The sequence below is a fragment of the Tachypleus tridentatus genome, chromosome 3 (genome assembly GCF_004210375.1).
Source record: "Tachypleus tridentatus isolate NWPU-2018 chromosome 3, ASM421037v1, whole genome shotgun sequence".
Classification (NCBI taxonomy): domain Eukaryota; kingdom Metazoa; phylum Arthropoda; class Merostomata; order Xiphosura; family Limulidae; genus Tachypleus; species Tachypleus tridentatus.
In genome coordinates, this window is record NC_134827.1 from 86,666,524 (window position 1) to 86,693,177 (window position 26,654).

At 33.1% G+C, this 26,654-nt stretch overlaps 2 protein-coding genes across 7 annotated transcripts in view; both read right to left on the minus strand.

The window, feature by feature from the left end:
• Orp8 (Oxysterol-binding protein-related protein 8) overlaps nucleotides 1-11,616 on the minus strand; it is a 123,888-nt gene extending 112,272 nt beyond the window's left edge. The window contains exons 1-2 of one of the 6 annotated variants that reach the window (XM_076495445.1): nucleotides 11,215-11,613; nucleotides 855-1,001 (exon numbers count right to left, since the gene is read on the minus strand). In XM_076495445.1, coding sequence (XP_076351560.1) covers nucleotides 855-866 — 12 coding nt within the window. In that variant the 5' untranslated portion in view covers nucleotides 867-1,001; nucleotides 11,215-11,613. Of the gene's footprint in view, nucleotides 1-854; nucleotides 1,002-11,214 lie in introns of all 6 variants that reach the window. The other 5 variants (XM_076495444.1, XM_076495443.1, XM_076495442.1 and 2 more) reach the window with 5 other exon arrangements.
• An 11,694-nt stretch (nucleotides 11,617-23,310) lies between these two features.
• LOC143247405 (methylthioribulose-1-phosphate dehydratase) overlaps nucleotides 23,311-26,654 on the minus strand; it is a 34,937-nt gene continuing 31,593 nt past the window's right edge. Inside the window, exon 9 of the mRNA XM_076495448.1 lies at nucleotides 23,311-23,990. Within this exon, the coding sequence (XP_076351563.1) occupies nucleotides 23,961-23,990 (30 nt within the window). The 3' untranslated portion in view covers nucleotides 23,311-23,960. The remainder of the gene's footprint in view (nucleotides 23,991-26,654) is intronic.

Consider the following 26,654-nt stretch of genomic DNA (forward strand, 5'->3'; position numbering starts at 1 on the left):
CCTTAGGTCATCATCATGTTAAGTATGACAAATAACAAAGTGACTGTTATTGACCATGTGTTGAGAAGACAGTTATGAGAGGTATACAACTGTATGGGGCATTGTGTGTGTGCGTGTGTGCATATAACACACACACAAGAAAGTTTTGACACAGCTTGAAATATGTTGATGCAATGCCACCAAAAACTGATTGCTTTTGGGAAGGGTATGTAACATTTCTAAATGCACAATATTCTTACTCTCAGATTATAGAGATGCACTGAAATCAGGGATATATATATATGAGAGAGAGAACAGAAATTATACAAGATATACTTCCTTTCTTACAGCCTCATAAAGCTATATTAAGTTACATTCTTTACCATTAATCTAGCTCAGTTGACAAGAACAGATAATACTTGAATCTTCATTATTCCATGAGATACAGATTTTATTTCCTTATATAAAAACTTAACATCATTTTCATTGAATAAAACTAAAATTGGGATACAGCTAAACATCGTACCAAATTAAACTTTCACATTCCATGATACAGACTATTTAACACAAACCCTTTGCACAAACATTTATTGAAAATTATTTCCACACAACTCATCACTCCAAACTGCAATATGTAATGTGGTTACAAGGTCTTTAAAATGGTTATGGAAGATGTCATTACATATAGTTTCAATATTCATTTAACAGACAGAAAAATATGTTTTGAGTAAATAAACAAGTCGAACAAATTTTGAAACTCTACAAGTTTCCACTCAAATACACCCATTATATGTGTCGAGAAAGTCATGTTTTTGAACATACGAGTGCTTTTCATATCACTAGCTCAAACTATTAAAAAGTTAAAAGTGAAATACCTTGATATCCATGGACTTTTGTCAGTTCCTACACCTGCTACATCAAATTCCAAGTTAATAACAACTCAGTCCTGTGTATAAAAGCTGTTATCAACTAGATTTCCACATGCTCATTCAAAAGAACTTTAATGGCATTTTCAGAACCAGCTAAAGTGATAAAGAACATTTCCCATAAGAACAAGACATCAATGTACTACATCTTATTCTAATAAAAATACAAAATACATTATATGCCATATGTGGATCCAAGGTTTTAAAATCAAAACAGAACATCTGGGTAGTTATACAAAATTGTTAATCCACATTAACTTGTATTTATGGATCCAATGTTCCTTTAAAACATATTCATGTTAGGTTTTCTTCTGGCATTACATATTTATCCACCAACAACTTCAAATAAATGTTTAAACCAACTTTACTACATTATGCTTTAGTACATATAAGAATCAGTACGTATATTGTTATAACTAACTATTGCAAAAGAAGTTTCCACTCAAATACACCCACTACATGTGTAGAGAAAGTCATGTTTTTGAATATACAAGTGCTTTTCAAAGCACAGATTATAAAAACCCAGATCAGCACAAGTTACTGTCAGAAGTATTATGTAGTGTGTATACATTATTCATATACAACAATAATACTGCATTTTAATCCCCACCTCCCATGTGATAAAACTTTTATACATGTGATTTATTACCATGTATGTGACTAAACATATTTACTGACCAAAGGAGGTCATTCATCTGATGTATATATATATATATAAATTGATGGTTTATCAAATAGGAAACTAAATGTACAACATTACACATATGTAATAATTTACTATACAACACAAGTCCTGCTAAGCATTAGAATGAATGTAATGCAAGATGATGAGAAACTCACTTGAATTAAAATCTATCTCAAGATGGCTGTTATGAGTATTAACACTTTTACTGATAAAGCAGAGAACAGAATTTCAACCTTCTTAGGTCATCTTCAGGTTAGCAAAGAGAATTTGCAACTGACCATTGCCAGGCACATTTTAGGGACAAGAGTGTAAATGGGTACAGGATTGTAGGGGTTGTTGTAGCATACATTAGGTTATTAATTTTTATGAGTTGTTGTATAAGTAGGGCTTCTTTGATTTTGCATTTGTTTATACTTGTTTCCCTACTTAGTATCTGGATGTCTTCTAATGTAATGTTGTTTTCATTTCATTTGCAGTGTTCAAAAATGTGTGAAGGTGCTTTTTTGTGTTATTTCAATCTAGTTTCCATTTTCTGTTTTGTTTCTCCAATATAGAAGAAATCATGGCAGTTGTTGCATTGCATTTTATAAATTATGTTGGTATTATGTTTGTCGGCATAGTTTTTCCATTGTATGGACTTTAGTTTTGTACCTGGTTTTTGAATAAATTTGGTGTTTACTGGAGGTTGTGTTTTTTTTTCCCATATGTTGGTTGTTTTTTTTTTGCTGCTGTCAGGAACATATGGTATACAGCAGTGTAAGGTTTTGTAGTGTTTTATCTTGGGATTTATTGTAATTTATTTATTGTTGAATGTGTTGTGCCTTCCTACCATTAACACAAACAAAGTAAGATTGAGTATCAACATTTTTCATGTTTATCATTTTCAAAATGTGTAACATCAGCCAGCTCTTTTTTTTTCAAAGATTTATCTTTAAATCTGTACTTACTCAACTATACCATAAAGCCTTAATGGCCAGTTTTAATGTAATTTTCCTCTTCACAAAAGTCCCAACAACTGAAGCCTACAAGAAAGCTTTAAAACTTTATATCCAAGACCCAAACCCATTGATACACATTCCCAGCAACCAATTAGCAGCCATTATAGAACTCACTACCACCAAAACTGACTTTGTTCAATGATCAAAACTACCTACAAATAAATGACCCACGTATGGTCAATCCCATGTCACCAGTTCTGGCCAATATTTTCATGACACGGATTGAATTTCAAGCAATCAGTTCAGCTTTACACTCACCACTGTACTTTACACGTATGTTGATGATACAATTGCTGGATTCACATCTGCAGAACATGTACATAGTTTTTTCAACCACGTTAACTTGATACATCCCAACATTAAGTTCACCTGTGAACACAAAAAACTAACCAAATAGCATTTCTTAACCTTAAGATCACAAGAACCTATACACAATTCAAAATGGAAATCCACAGAAAAATCACCCATATTGGACTATAGATTTTCTGGGACTCAGCATATGAAACAAAACAAAAACTCAAAACACACTCAACTATGTTCACCCTGTAAAATAATGATGAAATCAACAAAATAAAACATCATCATCAACATCAACAAATTTCCTCCAAAAACTGTTGAAAAAATTATATGCACACACCTAGGTCAACAACAAACAAACAACAATAAATCTCAAGATACAATAAACTACAAAACCTTAACACTGCTGACAAATGTTCCTGACATCAGCAAAAAAATAACCAACATTTGGAAAAAACTTATGACAAAACACCAAATGTATTCAAAACCAGCTACAAAACTAAAGTCCATACTAGGAAAAACTACACTGACAAACACAACACTAACATTATTTACAAATACAATTCAACAACTGCCATGACTTCTGTATTGGAGAAACAAGCAGAAAAATGGAAACTAGATTCAAGTAACACAAAAAAAGCACCTTCACACAATTTTGAACACTGCAAATAAAATAAGCACAACATAGCCATAAAAAACATCCAGATGCTAAGTAGGGAAACAAATATAAACAAATGCAAAATCAAAGAAGCCCTACTTATGCAACAATCAAACCAAAATTAAACCAATATAAAAGAACACCTTTATACCTATACTAATTAATAACTTAACACCTAACTGGGATGCTCCTACAGTTCCATACTTGTTTACACTCTCGTCCTAGCAGAGGTCAGTTGCAAACTTTCTCTTTGTTAACCTGAATATCTGAAAAGGTTGGAATGTTGTTCTAGGCTTTATTAATAAAAGTGTTAAATACCAGCTGTGTTGAGATACATTACAGTGAATGATAACAACAATAATGAATATACTTGAAATGAAAGATTACTACCAGAAACTAATGAAGCCATGTATGTGTGCAAGTAACATATACATTTAGATCAGATTCAAATCTATGAGATGAAACTTGTTTCACCTGAGTGTGTGTGTGTGTGTGTGTGTTTAAATATATCTTGTGACCTTCCAGCCTATACAAACATATTATCTCACAAAAGTAACATTGTAACAAAGAAGTCATATCTCCATAACCTTCCACCCTACACAAATCTATTACTCCACATCCTGCAGTCTAAACAAATACAATTATTTCTTTATTACTTAACCAGAAACACAGGCATTATCATAGGGGTTCCAACATCAGAACTTCAAGAAACCCTACTGAACCTTTTGCATAATATTTCAAATGCAATTTCATAGAAGTGATTAAAGCCATGTTCAGTTCACTAAATGTCACTCATTAAAGAACCATGGACAATTGAAAAAAACTGAACAAAACATCAAAATCTTTATAACTTATTGATTCATTATATACTTTATAAAAGAAAAACCCTACAAATCATACAGTTATATATATATATATATATATTAAAGCACTATGGTACACAATGGGTTAAATTAGCAAATGTTTAAACTATTAATGAAAATCTACACAAGTTTCCACGAGTTATTAATATGCATATTTAAAACCTGATGTAGAACATCAGTGCAATAAATGATTAACAACCTTTATTGTTTATTTTGTTGTACAATAATGATCTGAATTACTAGTTCTTTCACATTTCAATGATGTATTACAACATAAATAATAAACATTAATAAACCACTTGTATTTCATTTTTGATGAAGTTAAATGTGGTATATTTTTTTCCACATTCAAAATCAGTTATTAAAAATATTTTACACATGTAGTTACATTACTAGAAAACTATCTGACAATAAGTTAAAGCAGAGTATCAATAAATGCAATCTATAATTAGAAGTCATAGCTACATGGCTGTGTGCATCAATATAACATAATATATACCACAGATTTAATAACTTGTGGTTTTAACATATCTTTTAACAAACCTGTTCTTGAAGAAAGTTCAAGGTTACACAAACTGAGATCTGTGTATGTTACAAAACAAAATTATCCAATTTTTAAGTTGCACAAACCCAGTTTGTTCTTGAAATAGAAATAAACATTTTACACTACTATATATTCCTTTCATATGTACAAGTGTCTAGTACAGCTTTATGCATAGAATTTTAAACCATATTAGAAGTCTTACACTTACATTTTAAATAATCACCTAAAGAATCCTGTTTATATCATATGCTAATTATGAATTACATCATGAATTACAGAGAAAAAAGGGTACTTGCCCTATTCTCTGACTAAGTATACTCAACATAGTTATTGTTTATATTTACCAGTGGATGTGTCTAGAAAGTGTGAATTACATTGCAATACTTAAGGAAGGAAGCACACTGTGCTAATATAATAACAAATAAATGAGTAATAAGGATAAAGAAGAGTTTTACTGATGGAAGAACATACATCATCCAACACATTAGTCTGTCTTCAGGTAATATGTAGTATGTTCCAACATAAAAAAAAAATCTTATTCTTATAAACTGTTGCTTACCTACCTATTATTACACTGTACAGTCAAATCAATCTTAATACAATAAAACCTGTCTGAGGCAGAATCACAGGGGACCAAGTAAAATTTCCAGCTTAGACAGCAAACATGCATTTACTTAATTATATATAATTTTTAAGAGAAGCATTAGTTCCCTTGAGCCAAGCAACTATAAGATTTTTTAAATAAAGTTATTACACTGTTCATGCTATATTTATTACAATAAGAATAAAAATAAACATTAAAAACATACACAAGTACACGAAATCTTGAAGAAAGTGTCCAATTTGAAATGTTTCATTTTTGTTTTTTTTTAAATGAGATTTTTCATGTGGTTAAAAGTGAACACCAATTCTATGGCCTTTTCATGAAGTTCATTTTTCCCATTCATTTTTGCATACAATTTGATAGTGTTAATATTGCTTAACACTTGCAATGAAATAGGAATTTATATTTCCTCACTATCTTTTCCATTTTGTTCATCTTTTGAAATCTCACACTGTTACCATCTTGGGATTCTATTATAGATTTTAAATCAATTCCATCAGTTTTTGTTAAAACATTCTTGTCAACATTCACAAAACTTTCTGCATTCACAGAATCATTTGCATCAATCTTCTCAATTAGAGTTTGGATTTCACTAGAACTGTCATAACAAACAACTTCTCCACAATCTCTGCCATTATCAAGAATAAATCTACAGTTTTGCAAACACTTTATTACGCATTTGATTGAATGATTTAAAAATGCAATTGCATCTAACACGTCAGCGTTCATGGTCATTTCAGATGCTCCCTTACAGTCATCCATATTTTCAATAATATGCTGAAGCATCAATTTTCTGTATTTCAATTTTATACACTGTATAATTCCATTATACTGTTGAACTGATGTTGTCCATGGAGGTAGAAAGACAAAATGAAAATTTGAAAGTTGAACTTTATGGTGACAAGTTGCATCATCTGGGAAAAGTAGAATATTCCTATTTTTTTGTTCCATTCTTTTGTTTTATTTGTTTAAAAATTCCTTGAATATAGCACTTGTCATCCACACTTTATTATTCACTTTCCATTCCACACGAAGTTGATTCTTCCTTAAATTTTTGAAACAGCATGGATTTTCACTTTTACCTGTTACCCATGGTTTCTCTTGCTTTCCATCAGCAAATGTGACCAAAAGTACAGTCAAATGTTCTTTTGAATAATACCTCCAGAATAATGATGGCAAAAAAAAAGAACAGAATATATTTAACCAATATTTACTGTAACAAAATTTCTGAGAATTTATTAATATTTAAACAAATTAATTAAACATTTATTAATTAAATAAGAAATCAATATTTCATCAAAAACATTTTTTCTGCCTTACTCGGGTTCTAATCCTACTTGTTAATAGATGAGGTTGGTAAAAAATAGTTTTCTGTTCATGTTATGCAGGTTCTGCCATACAAAGGGCCTTTTATAAGAGAAATCTTTAGATAATGCTGCAAAATTTTGATATTTCTGACTTGTTCAGGTTTCTGCCTCGTACAGTTTCTAGCTTAGACAGTTTTTACTGTATTATTAAAGTAGAATACATAATATTGTCAAAAAAAGACTATAGGGCAATAAAGTTACTTTCTACTGTTTAATACTAATTGGTTCATCAGTACATCCTTCAAAACTGACCATACAGGAAATTAGTATTCAAACTGTAGAAAACAGCAAACTAACCTATTAGAAGATCAGTGTACCAACTAGAGAAAATAACTGACCAAATAGAAAGTGGATATATAACCTGTAGGAAACAACAAACTGGATGTACAAACTGAGACAAATTGCTGATCAAATAGGAAGTAGATACATAATGTATAACTAAATAACCAACTCTATTAACATTATGAGACAATAACTTCTTTGTGTACTAAGAACTATAAAAAAAAAAAGTAGAATCTTCAGTATTACAGAAACACTCTTCACAAGGTTCTTGGAGCAACTCTCTTTATATGTGATAAATTACTTGTTTGATTTACAAATATTTACACAAAGCTACTCAAAGGCAAGTTAGTCACTCACTAATTCTGAAGTGACAGATTAGAAAGATTATAGCTAGTCAACAGCACCCTTCACTGACATGTCCAATCAAGTTGTGGGATTTGAGCTTCACCATTACAAAGAAACCATGGGCCTAGGGTGCAGAGCATCATTTAATTTTTTTGTTCTAACAGGGCACAAACAATGGATCTAGAGATCTATAATCCAACACAATATCCATTGGACTATACTTTGCCTTCTATAAGAGGAACAAACTCTAGAGAAGCATATTCAAACAAGATGACAGTCTGATATGGAATATGGTGTAGTTACCTTTATATAGATGAAAAGCTCATATTAATACAATGTTCATTTGATTCATAATTATTGTGTATCATCTGAAAACTAGCAAAAAGGAAATTTGTGAAAATATATGTATAAAAGTCTTGATTGACCTCCATATATATCTATTTTTATTTAAAGTAAGTATTAATTAGTAAACATTTGAAGTACTGTGGCATTTCTACTCATTATAACAAAGGGTTAATCACAACTTGTAAGAATAATTTGCATACTGTAATGCAGTGGCATGTCCACTGTTCTAACAAGTTAGAAATATGATGACATTGTGATATATATTTAATTCACAAATTTTTCCTCAACAATCAACAATATAATGTCACTGTAAGTGTACGTATAGCTGGAAGAGTGTCAAGCCTTTCTGAAAGTTATTAATTTAGTGAAACTTATAATACTGTAGTCATGGACAATATATTTTAATAAACTTGTACAGCAGAGTGTTTGTAAAGTCAATGTACTATGAAACAACACAACAAATCAGTCTTAAGTGAGAGGTTATGAAAAGAAAAATATTCTGACCCAAAATCCCAACACAATAAAACTGAAATATCTAGGTATTACAGGGTGTTTGGAAAGTCACTGTGCAGTTTTGTCTGTTAATAAATATATAAGTGCACAGTGACTTTCCAAACACCCTGTATTAAAAGTTAATAAGCAAGGGTTTGTTTGAACTTAGAGGTTCACAAGCCAAAATTTCCTAAGCTTATACATCTGTTCAAAGAAACTAGAACCACAGCAATACCATTCAACCACATACCTGTCATGTTCTATATGATAGTGTATTTTACACCTTTGATTTCTTCATATATTATCCTGAAGGCTAATGTCAACATACAATAGAAAGTATGTTAAATTCTAACAAGTAATTTAAGATTGACCATGAAATATTTTCAAAAGTTTCCTGAAACAGAAATTGGAGTATCTATTTATAACAACCTTGACATTCAGACCAAGCATAACTGATTATGGATGTAGTAGCTCCAATATCAGTAAGGAGACTGCAATGTTTATACTGCAAAGTACAATCAACCATTCATAAAATTGGATGAACTAAATGACGAAATATCTTCTATAACAGACAAGTATCACACATGATAATTTTTATTCACAGTTTCAGAGTTAAAAAAAAAAGTTATGATTCTCTTGTACAAGTTTTCAATTTTTATAACCAGGATAATAAACAACAAAGAATGCAAGTTCAGTATTGCAGAAGAACCATTTATTCACTGAAGTTAAGGAAAACAATCTCATAATTCTCCTATTAAATTTATTAAGTGGTTCCATCTTGTCTATTTGTGATTCTTTGTCATACAGAATTGTGTGTCACTACATTGTTCAAAATCACTAACTTAGCACAGTGATCTACTGCCAAGTCCACAGTGACAAGTTGCAACCACTCTGATAAACTTTACTTTTTTTTTTCAACATTATCCATCATACAATTGAAAACCTTCAATTTGAAACCTTAAGCTTGAGTAAACACAGTTCATATTATATGTATCAGAGAAAGAATAAAAAGCACACTGTAGATCAATCAGCCCAATAAAACTACCATCTATGAACAATATTTATTTTCTAAGGAAAAACCTAAACAACTAAATACAGGTAAAAATACCCAAATTTAATGGCACTTGGAAACTTTGCTATGCCATTAGTTATGCTTTTCCTAGTTCTGCTATGCTGGAATAGACAAAATTACTTAACCAATTTAATTCAGCTCAAACAATCTGCTGATATAAATAGCATCTCAACCACCATTGTGTGTTTCATATCTCTACCAGCCTGAAGAGTCCTGGTACTAAGTGAGAACCCTTGTCAACACTAGATGTGAAAGACATAGCGTGGTTCATATGTTATACACTATTCTTTACTTCCATTAAGAAGTTATTCTGAATAATACTATTTTTTTTAATAAAATAAAAATGTAATGGTCTCAGCATTAATACCTGAAATAACAAGCATCTAGTCTGTGTGTATGTTTTCTTATAGCAAAGCCACATAAGGCTATCTGCCGAGTCCACCAAGGGGAATTGAACTCCTGATATTAGCATTGTAACCATAACTCCAAATATTTGCTTTTTCCCATTCAACCAATCTACAATACACTTAACTAGTACATTCCTTAAAGATGTAATGTTCTTAGCAAATTTTGTGTCAGAAATCTTGAAAAACAATTTGGATATCTGAGTACACCATTTTCACTGACAAAATAACAAGTGACACCCTTTAAACTTTAAAACAAAAATATATAACTGATTAGCAATTCACAATATTTCTTTGGTGAATCCATGCTGACTTTCTTTTACAATACATTTTACTAAATTATTTTTTAAAAGTAAGTTCCCAATCTCTATCAATTTACAAAAAATGAATGAGAAAGGTTCACATTTCCGATCCTTGACCTCTTTTAAAACACTGGGGAAAACCTCATCTGGTCGTCTTGCTTTATTTACTTTAAAACTTTCAGTACTTCTACTTACAATCAGGAGATTAATATATAGATGATTAGGTCAAATACAATATTTCCCATACTGCTATCTTCTGTTACAAAAACAAATGAGAATATTTAGAGCTAAGTCACTTCACAGTCTTCAACAAAAACCTTGTCATCAGCATATTTTAAAGAACTCAATTCACTTTTTACAAAGAAAAAATAATAAAATACAAGAATAAACCTAATTGGCTTGTTATTGACATTAGAATACCTAATCAAACTCAAATATAAATGTCCAAATTTTTTTTTAAATTTAGAAATAAAAAAGTGCTCATGAGGAACTGTAAGCTGATGATGTTAATACTCAAACTTAAAAGAAATGTTTCATATTTTGGTATGTTAAGACAGAAATTGGGTCCTCAAAGAATGTTCCTAGTAAGGTCATTTAAAACTTTTTGTGAAGACCATAAGATGGTTAGGTTTTTAAACATTCCCCATTGCATTTTTTCAAAAGATGTTATCACTATTCTAGAGCATTCTACAGCAAAATATTGATACTGAGCTAATCACCATGCACATATTAATCCCTTCGTGGTATTTAGAAAGATTTGGAGATTAAATATGACCAAAAAATAAAAAAACCCTGTTGTAAAATGTAGCACTTGCCAAACAATGCTCAGTTAACACTTTCCACTCAGCTCGTAAAATTGGCAACCTCTACAGCAATAATATAAATAATATCAGTTCTTCTTCCTGGATGAATGAAAGCAAAGTTTCATGTGTTTCACAAAAAAAGTTCTAAAACTTAGTAAACAATAATTTGAAATAAATTATTTTGAATGTAACCTTTATGGATGCGATAATATTAATACTAATAATTAATAATTTTTCACGTTACCTACCAACAGACATGTTGTACTCTTTAAACAATTAAAATTTAAGTTTAACAACCATTATCTTTTTCCGTGTCGATCGTGTTTTATTAAACTTACAATATTTCACACAACATGCAGTGTTGTTAATAATGTCAGTGTCTTCTGTCTCCTGGTTACTCATTTCCTGCCAAAATTACTTTTACTATGTGTATTAAGTCGTTCATACAAGCAGAATCAGTGCCAGAAGTGTACGGGATCCAGTTCAACCCAATGTCGTAATTTATAAGCTACAGCAAACACTTATTCACCTTATCATTCGAGCAACAATAAAATTCAATTTATTCGAATTCTTTGGGGCATTTTACGACATTCTTCTAGTAACTATAAGTTCATAACATTCTACTTTTGTATCGAGAAAGAACTATTCGAGATCCAGTACTTACTCTCAGTACTTACTTCTTATTACTTCGTACGTCGACGCGGTTAACCACCCGTCTACCTTCCAATCACACAAGAAACATTATTAATACGAGAGAATGAATGGATAATAGGAATTTAAAAAAAAAATGCTCTAATTTTATTTGTTATGTATTTTCAGGTTTTTAAAACTTATTAACGAAAAAAATATATCACAAAATAAAAATGTATAGTGACTGTATAGACATTATATAAGTTTCAAATAATAATAAATGAGAGTACATACAAACGAGTTGAATTCTTTCAGTGTAAAACGCAAAAATCTTTCTTTAATAGACGTTAATTAATTCATGTAGTATAAGGGGAAAATTTACTCATTACAGAGAATATACTTTAAATGAGAAACTGGAAAGTGACAGTAAACGTATGATTGGCGCATCTACAGTACAAATCTAAAGCAATACACCCAACTGATAAAAATATTGTTTATCTGATACATTATGAGACATGTTTTTAAACGATCCCTGTCTTTTTGTTGGGGGGGGGGGGAGAGAAGAGTGTCCATTACATTGGAAAGCGTAAAGGAGTTAAGAACGACGTTGTTTAATTAATCCTTAAATGTTTAATCACATCTGTAGGCTTTCGCCGAATGCTTATCCTCTCCCTATTTTTCCAAACCAAAAGTTCCTTCCATATGCTGTGTAGATTTGAAATTTATAAAAAAAAAACTACAATAAGTAAAAATTAACATGTATATTTATCAGTTTCCAAAACATTTTGTGATGAGACAAGTTATTGTTTAAACGCTAAAAGCTTGCAAAACATTATGAATCAATAGCTCCAGAGCATGTCATAAAGATAACGTAAGATGCAGATGTTTCTGTTTTTTTCACATTCCTATTCTCTTCTTAGTTATCTGTTTCAGAATCCGAATCAGACATTTGTAAACATAGAAACAAAAAGTATTTCTGATCCATTCCTAGTCTTCCACATGGCATTCATAGCAACATCACTGTAAGCCGTGTTAAGCACAGCAAAAGTTTCAGTCGCAGATTTTCCAAGTTTAACACAAAATTTCACAGCAAGTCGTTGCTCCTTCAGGTCATTCATTCTGAAATCCGCCAAACGAAAAAATCGCACTTCACTTAAAACCGCGTAGCTAATACACAAATGAAGATATCTGCAATCGGGAAATGGCGTCATAATTCGCTGATCTGTGCGAACCTAGCGACACCAAGCGGATTTCCCTGAATTATTATTACTTTCTTTTCTGTGTGAGTGTTTATGTTACTACAAGTAGTAGTAGCATTCTCTCAATCGAGAAAGAGGAGAAAAAATACAAAAAAAAATATACATATATATGAAAATACAAAAAAAAAAAATTAAATGGAAAAAAAAACAAAAAAACTTCTTGTTCGTCCATGCATGGACCGAGCCCTGAAATGGACCTGAGTATGATGTTATACTTTTACTCTGGCCCAAAGCTTTAAAAAAAACAAAAAAAACCAAAAAAACCCTAAAGACAGACGCTATAATCGTTCGGGAGGGAGGAAGAGGTCAAATGTACCTGACCCTCCTGGGTATTTAACAACATCAATACCCAAATACCCACACAGTCAAACAGACCTCGTATACATAAAATTTTAGGTTTCTGCAATGTCGGTTCCATCACATGCTAAGAAGATAAATATTATTACGAATAAAGTAAAAAAAAAGAGGAATCATTTATCATAAAAGCAATTATTATAATTTTACATATTATATAGGCCCATCGTTGGATGTCTGTTGACGTGTAAAGAATTCCCAGGAATGTGACAATTTTCCGATGACATTTTTGTTAATCATTATCAAAAAGCTGAAAAATTAAAACTGTAATAGAGCAGTTCTCTCACTGAGTTGTTCTTTCAACTTATCTGGTCAAAACAATTCAACGTCCGTTCCACGTAACCGTAATGAGGTACTTTAGTTCCTTCTTCAATATTTCTACAAACATGAACACCTGCGCACTATTGTAACTTGCTGTAGGCCTACTTTACAAATACCGTTAATTAACATAAAACAAACCAATGCAATCGTACAAATTAACCACGATACCCAAAACATTGAATGTTTTACTCTTCAACTTCAAATAATTCAAAATACTTTACATCGACGAGATTCTTAGGCCCCATGTGCAACCCATCATGGTAAACGTCAACGACGTTTTACAACATGACAACGCCCGTCCTCACACAGCCCGACTCACCACTGTCTTCTTGAGACACCACAACATCAACGTTCTTCCCTAGCCCTCCAGATCACCAGATTTAAACCCCATCGAGCATCTTTTGGACGATTTGGACCGACGTCTGCGACGGTGACAACCTCAACCGCATACTCTACCTCAGCTTGCAGCAGCTTTGCAGGCTGAGTGGACAGCCATTCCACAGGATGTGATTCGTCATCTCATCGCTTCCATGGGCAGGAGATGCCAAGCAGTTATTGATGCTCATGGGGGGCATACTCGTTATTGACGTTGAGTGACGTTAAACTTCACCTAGTAAGCGTGGACTTCGCCTTTGCAGACTTTGGATGTTCAGCAGTTAATGTGCAAAGTTTCACACATGTCATACAGAACTATCCGGAATAAACTTGTTAACAATTTGTCTCATATTTTGCCTTTTGCGTTTCTTTTTTTGAAGAGTATATTATTTAAGTGCAAAGATACACCATGGCTATATTAGCTTATTCTGATTGTTATTTGGCTTGGAAGAAACGTTAGTAGAAAAGTTATGAACCATACAAAGGTATTGTTGTAAGTTAGATTTTTATATGGTTCATAACCTTATCTACTTCTTACGCTTCTTCCGAGCCAAATAATAATTAGAACAAGCTGATATAGCCATGGTGTATCTTTGCATTGAAATAATTTATCAAGAAGGTCCTTTGCCGAATGAATGTTATTGGTGTTAAACTAGGAAGAACAGAAAACGTCTGACACAAATTAATATACAATTTTTCCACATGCCTTCTTTTTTTTACGATGATTTCTGTCCATTGATGTTGAGTAAAGGCTATCTCAGATTTTGTTTGCCGATACCAAACACTCGTTTAAAAGCTCAATCAATCTATCGAAAGAAAGTTATTAAATTTTTGATAGGATCTAGCGTATGAGAAATCCGTTGACCCTGACTTTATGTTTCTTTGTAACTCAACCAGTTAATTATTGTTAATCACCCTTTTCTGTTCCAATAAATGTTGAAAGTGCATATAAACTTCTTCATTGGACGTATTTCATGCTGTCTCGGAGCTAAGTTAGAAAATAAGGAATGTGTGATATTTAATATTAAATTTTAAGCAAAAAAAAAGTTGATAAATTGAAAGGGCTGGTCAGAGATGTTGGGTTCAAGCCCCAGTTACAGAGTTGCTTTGTTTCACTTATTGGCTTATTTCATTTAAAATTTAATCTTAAGTGTTATCTTATCAGTTTTCTAACTGGATATAAAAATAAATTCAAGTCTTTGGACAGAGTTCAGAGGATTTGGTTTGTGCTTAGTTGGTACATCGAATGTGATTACCTTTTATTTTCATTTGTTGTTTATTATTATAAAGACTGCTTTGTAATCTTATGTTAGAATTTCTATTTAGGACTAACCTAACTCTCCTAAACTGACCGAATCTCATGAGATATTACTAGATTAATAGCCCAAAATTAAGAAATTGGGAGCACAACTGATGAAAAATTGCATTCTAATTTTTATACGCAGAAACGTAAAAAAAGCAAATTTAATTAGCTACACTCTTGCTCAGATTGACTTTTAGTTTTGCTTTTAGGAAATTATTATTATTTAGTTATCTTAAGATAGAATGGCAAATAATACTCGTAGTATAAGGATTTATGAGTAGGTATTTAGGGAGACGGCTTGTACGTTTGGACAGTTCAGTGATAAAGTTAGCTATAGGATATAACAGTTGTATCTAAATCTTTAATACTTCTATTTTTTTGTTAAAAGTCCATACAGGATTATTCATTTACTTTTGAAGCGAGCTGACAAGACGAATTATTTTCTTTGCTCTGTTTCTGACTATACATTCTGCGATAAATTCACTTTTGTTATTCTGCAGGTTATCACAGTTGTATTTCAAACTTTAAACAATTAACTCCTTTGCGTCAAGGTCAACTCAGACGACTTCAGTTACGTTAGAAATTATTCTCATTATCTTTATTAAATTGTGAAGCTCACTTTAAAATATCACTTGTTATGGCTTATCACTCACACTCCGACTAAATTCATATTCTCCAACGTTTTAGGCCTAGCATGGCCAGATGGTTAAGGCACTCGACTCGTAATCCAAGAGTCGCGGGTTTGAATCCCCGTCACACCAAACATGTTTGCCCTTTCAGCCGTGGGGGCGTTATAAAGTTACGGTCAACTCCACTATTTGTTGGTAAAAAAAGTAGCCCAAGAGTTGGCGGTGGATGGTGATGACAAGTTGCCTTTCCTCTAGTGCTCTTTAGTCCAAACCTTTCCACCTGGGTGGGGGAGGTAATGTAAAAATAGAGGGGAAAAATTTAAAATCCAAATTCGACAAAATGGAAAATACTGTACTTTAACGAATTAAATAAATATTTAACTCCACAAATGACATTTTATTATTGATGGTCATGATATTTAAATGTAACTTTTACGAATATTAAAAAAAAAAGAAAACGAAAATACGTTCAGACGATTCACTGTAGCTACTTTTAGTAAAAAACGAACGCGTCTTGGATTTTTTTGTGCACAGAGGTCGATAACCCTTTTCAACAAGATTTCTTGAAAATACATTATGTCCCTCGATACTAATCTTCATGCAGCTTTGAAGCATGTTTTGTCCCACCAGTTTCTCAAGTTATTTTAAAATACAGCTTATGCTGCTGAAAGAATGCTGAACTTCATCAGTTGAAATTGGTACCACTATCAGACATTCAGTATTTTTTAATATTGTAGAAACCAATGATTATTTTCCACAAGTAATCAACATTTTTTTTATCTTGATCTTTTTGCTTCCTTGAAATATAAGCTCAAACCAGCCCACACAGCATCAACATCTTGTTCACCAAAGAAACTACATCATTACATGTCAAACTGGACGTTTACTGGACCATCTGATGAGGTAGATTCATTTGTTCAATCATACATAATATCAATAAATATTTTAATGGTTTTAAAAGTTTTACTTTCTCGCCCATTTTTTTAGAATCGACCTCACATCAGACACCTTCGCTTTGAGGCCTAAGACAGCCACAGTAATAGTTTTCTTTACTTAAATAGGCAAACCGAGTCCCTATGTCTCTCAAATATGCTATCAACGTCGCTACAAGTCGAGGAACTGACGATAGGTTTGAGTTTTCAAAACTTTGCTGACATTAGATACTGTACATAAAGCCTCATCCAAAGGATGTTTCTCCATTTCCAGCAAGATACCTCCTGCTCAGGTTCTTCCAACAACCTCTGGACATCGTCCAACACGCATTCATGCTTTGATGACTTGTGAAATAATGGATATGTCTTCAGACACAATTATATTTCTAGCAAACAGCGTGCATAAACAATTTCCTTTCCTACTTTCTCTGAAAGTCGCTTATGCTTGTCACTTAATTGTCACTTAATTTCCTGAAAAAATTGGCAGCACCATCAAAAGCACAATAAATTATTTTCATCTTTTTCATCAGCTCTTTGTCAATGGAATTCACAATGATTTTGAAATTGGTGCTTACTTAATCAGTAATGCTCAAGATTTCTTTTACTTCACTGCAGTCATACAGTAAAAATTGACAACTGTCTCACATTAGTGCTATGTGATGATTCAATTTCAAAGCATCTAGAACTTTTGCAATGCAGATTAGCAGATCGCAACCTGTAGCTTTGTTTACGTATGTCGAATAATCACTCCAACTTTCCTCTCATTGCTTCAGAGAATTTTGTAGCATAAAATGATGAGAAATCAAAGGTTTATTCTTCGTAGTATGTGAGATTTCATCTTTTGCTCATTAGATGCTTCCTAAGTCAGATATTGAACAAGTGAAGTATGAACCGATATTTTAAGACTTTCTTTACAAAGCTTGTGCATTGTTTGATAATGAGGAACCTCGTACCTGTGTGATGTCTTGTAATGATCAGTTTTCTCGATATCCAAAACCAGCCCACGGGGTACCGATATCAGTACGAGGGTAGGATGAGGATACCCAATCAAAAGGGCTAACTGCTTGAGATATCTCACTCTATTGTACGTGTGACTACATCCAGACAATGATACACCTCTACACAAGCAAAACACCACAACTACTCGAAACTGCGAAACCTATCAAGCAGGATGCCTCCATGGTCAACTACTCCCGTGACTAGGAACTGGTAAGGACTTTCGCACTCCACTGAAAGAAAGAGTAGTCTGGGAAGACTACTACACCCAAGACAGTGCAATGAGTGATATCAAAAAGCTAACTTCAAAAGCAGACCATAACGATTTATTCAACCAAGGTATGATAGAAATTGGCAGGTATTCAATTTTGCTTTATATACGAGGGCTGTTCACAAAATACGCGGACTGACGTCATAAAACAAAATGTACTTTATTTAGAAGTTACAGGTCTGGGACCCCTTCAAAGTACTCTCCTCCCCAACGCACACACTTATCCCAACGGTGTTTCCACTTGTTGAAACAGTCCTGGTACGCTTCTTTTGTAATGTCCTCCAGCTCCTTCGTCGCATTTGCCTTAATCTCGGGAATCGTCTCAAATCTTCTTCCTTTCAAGGGTCTTTTGCGTTTGGGGAACAAGAAAAAATCGCAAGGAGCAAGGTCAGGTGAGTAGGGAGGGTGGGGAAGAACAGTGATCGAGTGTTTGGCCAAAAACTCACGAGTTCTGAGGGCTGAATTTCGCAGCAACGCGGTGCATCTTCAATTTTTCTGTCAAAATCTCGTAACAAGATCCAACTGATATCCCACATTCTTCAGCAAGCTCCCTGACAGTCAGACGTCGATTTTCCCGCACCAGGGTGTTGATTTTGTCGACGTGTGGGTCGTCAGTTGACGTGGAAGGACGCTCATCATCTTCAATGGACTGTCGACCATCCTTAAAACGTTCATGCCACTTGAAACATGCCGTACGATTCATAGCAACATCACCGTAAGCCGTGTTAAGCACAGCAAATGTTTCAGTCGCAGATTTTCCAAGTTTAACACAAAATTTCACAGCAAGTCGTTGCTCCTTCAGGTCATTCATTCTGAAATCCGCCAAACGAAAAAAATCGCACTTCACTTAAAACCGCGTAGCTAATACACAAATGAAGATATCTGCAATCGGGAAATGGCGTCGTAATCAGTTGATGTGTGCGAACCTAGCGGATTCCCCTGGAACCAACTGGAGCCGCGCAATTCAAACAGCCCGCGTATTTTATGAACAGCCCTCGTATGCTGTCCATGGGTGGTACAGCTTGGAATGGACCTATTTATGAAGCATATATTACAAGGCTATTGACTTTTCAGTGATCTTATGAAATAATCTCGAACGTGAAAATGCAGAGCCATGGAAAAAGTGCGTGAATTAACATGACATACAGTATGGATTTGTGTAGAAAGAATATTGTGGTTGATGAAGTAGGTCAAGGAATAGGGATAGAGAAATGGGAGGGAATAACTGCAACTTGAGTGAGGAAACCACATTTTAGCAGGCCAGTAAGGAGCCACCAGGACTTTACACAGAGTGGTATTGATGAGGAAAACTACCCAGTTAAGTTATTGGACAGGAAGATAATGTAAAGAAATTTGTTTCACCAATTATGGCTAGAAGCATCCATAACTAAAGTCCGTAGAGAATAAAGTTAGGACCCAAACAAAGGAATGTGATTGAGTGAGATAACAAATACATCAATATGAGGGGCACCTCCAATTGCAATGCCACTAAAAAACAAGAAGATGAAGGTACCACACTTTTGGGTAAACTAGACCACGTCAGTAAAGATGCTCCATTACAACGTTAAAAGCACCCAGTACATGATACACCATCAAAAGTGAGCCTAAAAAAGAAGACCCAAGATAAGAAAATGCAGGTATCTTGAGCAAAGGTTTCTTGGTGATTGATGAAAGCAATCAACTGAATTGTCAGAGTGGATCACGACTAATAAATATTGGGATATGATGAAAATGATCCAAAGCTCGACGAACAGCAATGAGTTCCAGGATGTTGATATGAAAAGAACATTATTCCACAGACCAATAACCTGAAGCTACTTAGTTGTTGAACCATGCACTTCAGCCCTAAAGGGGTGCATCTACAAACAGCTGTAAATATAGACACAGAGGAGGAAGCAGAATGCTTGCCAAAGTATGAGTCGGAGATGGTCCATAATGTAAAGAGGAAATGCAATGAGAGAATTCAAGAGATCCTAACCAAGGTTCCATTGGGCGTGGAAAGCCCATGGAAGGGACTGCATACGAGCCAGACCAAGGGGTATTATAGGAGTAATCGAAGGTCACATCCCCAAAAGAGATAGAACTTCATGAACAAAAAAGTGGAGGACCAAACAGGGCATTATGAGCAGCCAGTTTCTTAGATAAAAGCTGGAGAGGAAAAGATTGGGCTCGACTGAGAGGAAAGTTGAAGAAAACACCCAAATGAATGAGGCATTGAGCAAGGTGAAGGAAGGATTTCAACAAAATGGTCAAACAGTCCATCTGAGCAACCCCAGGGCATGAAGATATAGTGAAGATTTGTACCACCTGATAAAAGATGCATGGTGCTAAAGCCAGCCTGAAGGGTAGAGCACAATAAAAGAATACCACCTCATGATGGGCAAACAGAAGATAAGGACATGAATGCATCAATAATAGAATATAAAGATAAACATTGCAAACGTCCATCTTAATCATCCAAAGACCCATAGAAAAAGCCAACTGAAGAGTAAAGTAGTGTTCCATAGTAAATTGTGAGGCATGAATGTATTGATTGAGATGGAACAGGTAGATGATCAGCCTCCAGCCTATCGAGGCACCACAAACAGACGGGATTAACTCCCCGAACCGTGTGGGGCATGTTTGATAGCCCATTGTGGGAGTAGATCTTGTACCACCTCAGAGAGATGCTGACACAACAAGGGAGGATTCCAAGAAAGAAAAAAAGGAAAGAGGCACATCGGATAAAGGGTAAGGAATAAGAAATGGAATAATGAAACCTTCTGACAATATTTTGTAAATCCAAACATCAGATATGAAAGAGTTCCACCAATGAACGAAAGCTTTCAGATGAGCTCCCTCAAGCTCCAAACCCAGTGGGTAATCACTGTTGTTTGCATACCATGTATCGTCGTGAAAAATGATGAAATGTGGCACTGCAGGAAGGAGAAACAGGCAAGGACTGGAAAGAAGTTCGAAAATAGAAATTGGTAATACATTCCATTTCAAGTGGGCCACCAGAGAAATGGTTGATTGTTGTTGGATCGAAGTGACCCTTGACTCTGAAATCATGTCAAACACGTCATGCCTCAAAAACAGGGTTATATAAAGAGCCCACCCAAAAGGTCCCAACAACAAAGAAACCACTTTTGCTAAGCTAGAGCTGAAGGTGACAGGCAAGCCAACGGCGAAGTGAGGAGAGATAGAATGTCCTCAGAAAACCTCAGGGTTCCTGTAAAGAGCCTTGAACAGGAGATGAATCGAGGAAAAGTAGCAGAACATAGTTTTGGTCTGTATATGGACAGTCCACCCTATGACAAGAGAGTTCAGACTGATTCAAACTCCATGGGGATGAGACATACCAATGTTGTCACCCAACATTGAAGCAAAACTCTTAGCATTAACACAAATGTATGGGGATGAGGGAAACTAAATAAGATTGGGAAGCAGAATCATGTAAAAGAGAAATACTTTGGTTATAAAAAATAGGAGTAATAGACAAAACATCATACCTGAGAAATACAATCTTAAAAAGCTGATGAGGGCCAAACAGCATCCTCAGGTAGACCACATCAGATGACCACGTGATTGTGGAGTATAAACGATAGGGGGTGGACATGAATCTATTAGAAGAACAGCCATTACTCTAGCACTACACAGAACAGTTAGAAATGTGACCCAACTGCCTCATTGCACAATTGGTCAAATATTGCAGAAGATCAACTTAATTTTACTCTAAATGACAACTCCTATCTTCTAACTCAGTTACAAAATGGTTCAGCTGGTTATTATTTTGACTTATTCCTGACTCCTCAATCACTTGATATTATCACAGAAACAAACTGATACACAGCAGTCAAAATAACCAAACAGCAAATACTGTATAAAAAATCATGACTAAAATACAGGAAGGACACTGTTGCAACATAAATGAAAAAAATTATAGCGTTGTTGATTCACATGGTCAGGAAAGAATTGATAAAGGACAAACATGTATGAAAGCAGTCAGAATCAGTGGCAGTTTATAAATGAAATGCACTCACAATTAGCAAATTAGACTGAAGATAGTTCATGTCACAAATTAAAATAATAAAATTTCAAAAAAACCCAATTTTGTCTGTGACTACAACAATGGCACGTCAGGGATAGATAGACCTAAATGTTGTAGTATTAGTCAGCTTTATGAAATACCATATGATGGTATACGAAAATTGTCTTTCATGGTATCAAAATATTTATTCTGAATGCCAACATCCTGTACAAGGAAAACATAGTACAGCAAATGAAACTCTTAAAGTTTCATGAATGGGTAACAATTAATCTACTAGAGATTACCATGGAAGATCTTCAAGGCCAGGGTTAATATACAACTTCAATTCTTCAAGATAAAATTATTTCACTACCTCGTATGTTTACCATCCATAGAAAAGAAAGAGAAGCCAACCAAAATGTTGTGTCTGCACAAAGGCTGGGAGGAGATGAGAAAGTTACTAAAATGTGTAATATCTGCCTGGAAAAACCAGTCATCTATGTAGAATATTGCTTCAAGCAAGACCATATGCCTCAGTAATGGACATATAAACAAGACAAATAGACATTTGTAATCATTTACTACTTTTTTATCATTTGGTTATGATGTGCAAACTTATTCATTCCTGTAATAGTGAAAGAATAACAAATCACATAGTTTACAACTGTTATTATCACTTGCTTATTGATTTAGACTTGACCAAACAAAGTCATGAATCATACAGAATAACCATATTTCAGTTATAATAATGATTTATTTTCACTTTGTAACTATATATTTTTAGTCTTACTTGTGCTGAAGTGAGTTTCATGGAGATACCTTGTTTGTGCACCTCATTGAATTTTAACACAAATAATAATCAAATTTGTTTAATCATGATTATTATATGGATTTACGTTCCTCAAACTGCCAGCAGATTGTTTGTTGTATTATCTAGATGCCAGAGTTTATTTACTTGTTACCCAGTAGCATAATATTTTCTACAAGTATACCTGTGGTGTCCAAATCTGGTATGCCCAGCACTAAGAGACATTATAGTCAGCAGTCAATGTGTTAAACGGATATTGAGGGGAGACTGTATGAGTATTTTAAGGTTTGATATCAGAAAAGTGGTTTCTATTTGTGGTTGTAGTAAAAAATGAGTTAGTCTAGATAATCTAAATGGGCTCTTGTTGAGATGAAGACAGAAATAAAAAATGTCTTTCATATATGACTAAGCTTAACAAAAAACTTTAATGAAGAGCGAAGTGAAGCATTGAAACATATTAGGAAATACAAAAGGTTTATTTGAACTACAAGTAAATTCACACATATCCCTATTGCTAATTATCTTATACCATGAAGATAAATTACATTCCCAGGTGGCATGTGACATTATATATAAGTAAAATGTCTCCAATAATGTTCAGTGCCAGAAAAAATATTGCTAATGTAAATTAAACAATCATTCTGAAACAGAACTAATAAAATACAAAAATAAATTCAGCTAAAGTTTCTCATATAGTTTATTATTTTACTATCCATAATAAAGTGTAAACTGTCTTCAACACTTCCTCTAAACATAACTTTACAGCCTATATGAAGTTTAAATTAAAATGTAAAGTACTATGGAGTGTTAGTAAATTTACTCATCTGCCTTCTTACAAAAAATAGATTCTAATTTAAAATAATTATTCAAAATTTCAAAGCTGCATCAAAAACACAGATAAAATGTGACTAAGTTTAACAAGAGTTACAAGAAGTGATATAAGCATACACATATGTTTGAAACCAAGCATATCTGAGAAATATTCAACATCTTAGCAAGGTAATGTTTCAAATACAGATAATCTTAAAATGCATAATTTCTTTCAAAGACAAAAACTAAATAAAATAGTAATATTTTCAAACTGCCAAAATGAACATAACAGGCTTATCAAAGTTTCATTCTTCTTTCACCAGCCACCTATGTGAATAAAAAATTCATAAATTTAGACAGCATGACTTAAGTAGAAAAAGTGAAGAAAGCTTGAGAAATAATCAAACATACAGAAATGTCAATAAAATATAAAAAAGTGTGCTATTACTTTCTGAGAGAAAAAAACACAATGCTTTCATAGTTTTAAAACATTTCCCTCTGATATAAAATCACTATAAATTTGGCAAAACAACAATAAAAAACAAAACAGAATTTAATACAATAACTGTGATAATTCTACAAGGGTAACCATGAAGACCTGTCCTTCGATTTTCTCCACTGTATCTAGTATCAAACAAGAAAAGTTAATGTTTTGGTTATCCCACCCATAACTTTCCAGTCATTAATACCACAAGGTAATTGATCAGGAAAGCAGTTAATCGAATGTCATCTGGTTTTCTAATAATTCTCATAAAAATATTTTGTATGCTCATAAATTAGTTTATTTGGTGATAACTAAGTGTACCTACCTGTGATATTGCATACAGTTACTTAATTTCGACAATGTTGAGTGAAGTTATGTGATGAACATTACATACTGTAGATCATTATGTTACTTTATTTATTACCTTTACACTGCATACACTTTAACTGTATATGTATTAACTGAATTTACAATTTCTTTATGTTTGAAAAATCTGTGAATATACAGTATTGTTGATGAACACAACAACATAAGCATAATTTTTGATTTTTTTACACAATTGATTTTTATTTGTTAAACATTTTTTCATTGAATAAATAATTATCACTGGATATAATAATAGCTGCTGACCAAAATTATGTTAAAATACACCAATAACTATTATAGCTGAGCACTATGATTTGTGTGTGCAAATCCTGTAATAATAAAAAAAAAGGAAAATGGAGTGAAAGCAATTCTTCCCTGAATTTACAAGATCTTGGAATAATTTGTAAATTTTCCCTCATTTTTTTCAGTTTGTAGCTACCTTGTAAATGTAGTTTATTACAAAAAAATTAAGTTCCACTAAAAAAAACAGTAAAAAAACAATCTATCTTAACAATGTCAAAAACAGGATTTTAGTCTTACAATTCAGAATTTTCCATAGGAATTCACGTAGTTTTAAACACAGTAAACTCACATAAATTACTATCCAAACTTGCGACATAAATCACTAATTAGTCTGTAACTAATTCATCTTAACCAAAAAACGTAAAAAAACTATTCTTATTTTAACTCGAATCACAAATTCTCTACAATTTCTTAATGTGTGTATTTGATAAGCAAATCAATTCATATTTTTAAGATTCAAATTGGTACTCAAATGAATTGATACACTTGATGTAACATGTAATTATATTCTTAGAGAGACTGCTGATCCAGCCTGGGTACATGCTTGATTATTTCATTCTGTTATCTTACTTTTTCTTTCCTTCCATTATGTATGCCATTATTTTCTCATACACTGATTTGAGAGTATTAACACAGTTCATTCAAGGCTTCTGTATCAGTTAGCACTTTGTATTAAGTACAAAAAGTAGAAAGGACAACCTAATTGGTTGAAATAATGTCGACATATATATGAAGTCATAATCCATGATTATGAGAAAAACCAACTTGTAGAGAAAATTATATGTTTAAAAACAGCTGGTATGGGTACAGAAAGCACTAGTAGAGAAGTGAACAACTTTTTGACCTTCTTTGGTCATCCTCACGTTCACAAAGAAAGAAAGCTACCAGTCAGTAACCCTTTCTTTCTTTGTGAACCTGACGATGACCAAAGAAGGTTTAAATGTTGTTCACTTCTCTACTAGTGCTTTCTCTACCCATACCAGCTGTTTTTAAATATATAATATACATGAAGTATCATTCTCAGATTATAAAATATGAAAGGAAAGAATTTATCTCTAGAGGACATGTACCTGGTTAAATTATCATGATGTAGATTTCAAACATAACATTTAACCTTTAAAACTGTATAACATATACAATGGGGTGGGATGTATTTTTTTTTACCACTAAGCTCTTTATGAGTTACCATGGTACCCACAAAAATAATTAAAGCAGTGTGCATCTGAAATATAAGATGCAAGATAAAATAATATAAGAATAGTTCAAAAGTGTAATAACTGAAGAAGTTTGATGAAATCTGCTAAATTTTTGTTTTCTAAGTATCTCTGTTGAAAAATATGTTTATTGAGAAATGTAATATTTTAAGCAACTAGTTGTGCACGAAGGTATGCACTGAAGAGATAATGTGACAACATGGACAAGTAGTTTATTTATGTAGGGGAGCTGCTATTTGAAAATTTAAATCAAAGTGGCTTCTAAAATCAGAAGATAGGTGTCTTAATTTTTTTAATTTTTTTTTAACCATTAGGAAAATTTCATGAAAAGCTATTTGAGTAATTAGAGTGAGAGCAGCTAGTTAATGACACCCAAACACAATTATTGGGCTACTCTTTAACCAACAAGCAGTGAGATTGACAAACACATTATATTGGCCCCACAGTTAAAAGGGCAAGTATGTTTGGCAATTGGTATCAATCCTGTGACCAGCAGGTTGTGAGTCGACTTCCCTTCCCATCATGCCAATTTTTCACTTTGGAACAATCTCTAAAGTGACAAACTCTTCAGTACAATGTCTGAAACATCATCATTTTAATTTCTTTTTCATTTTTTACATTACT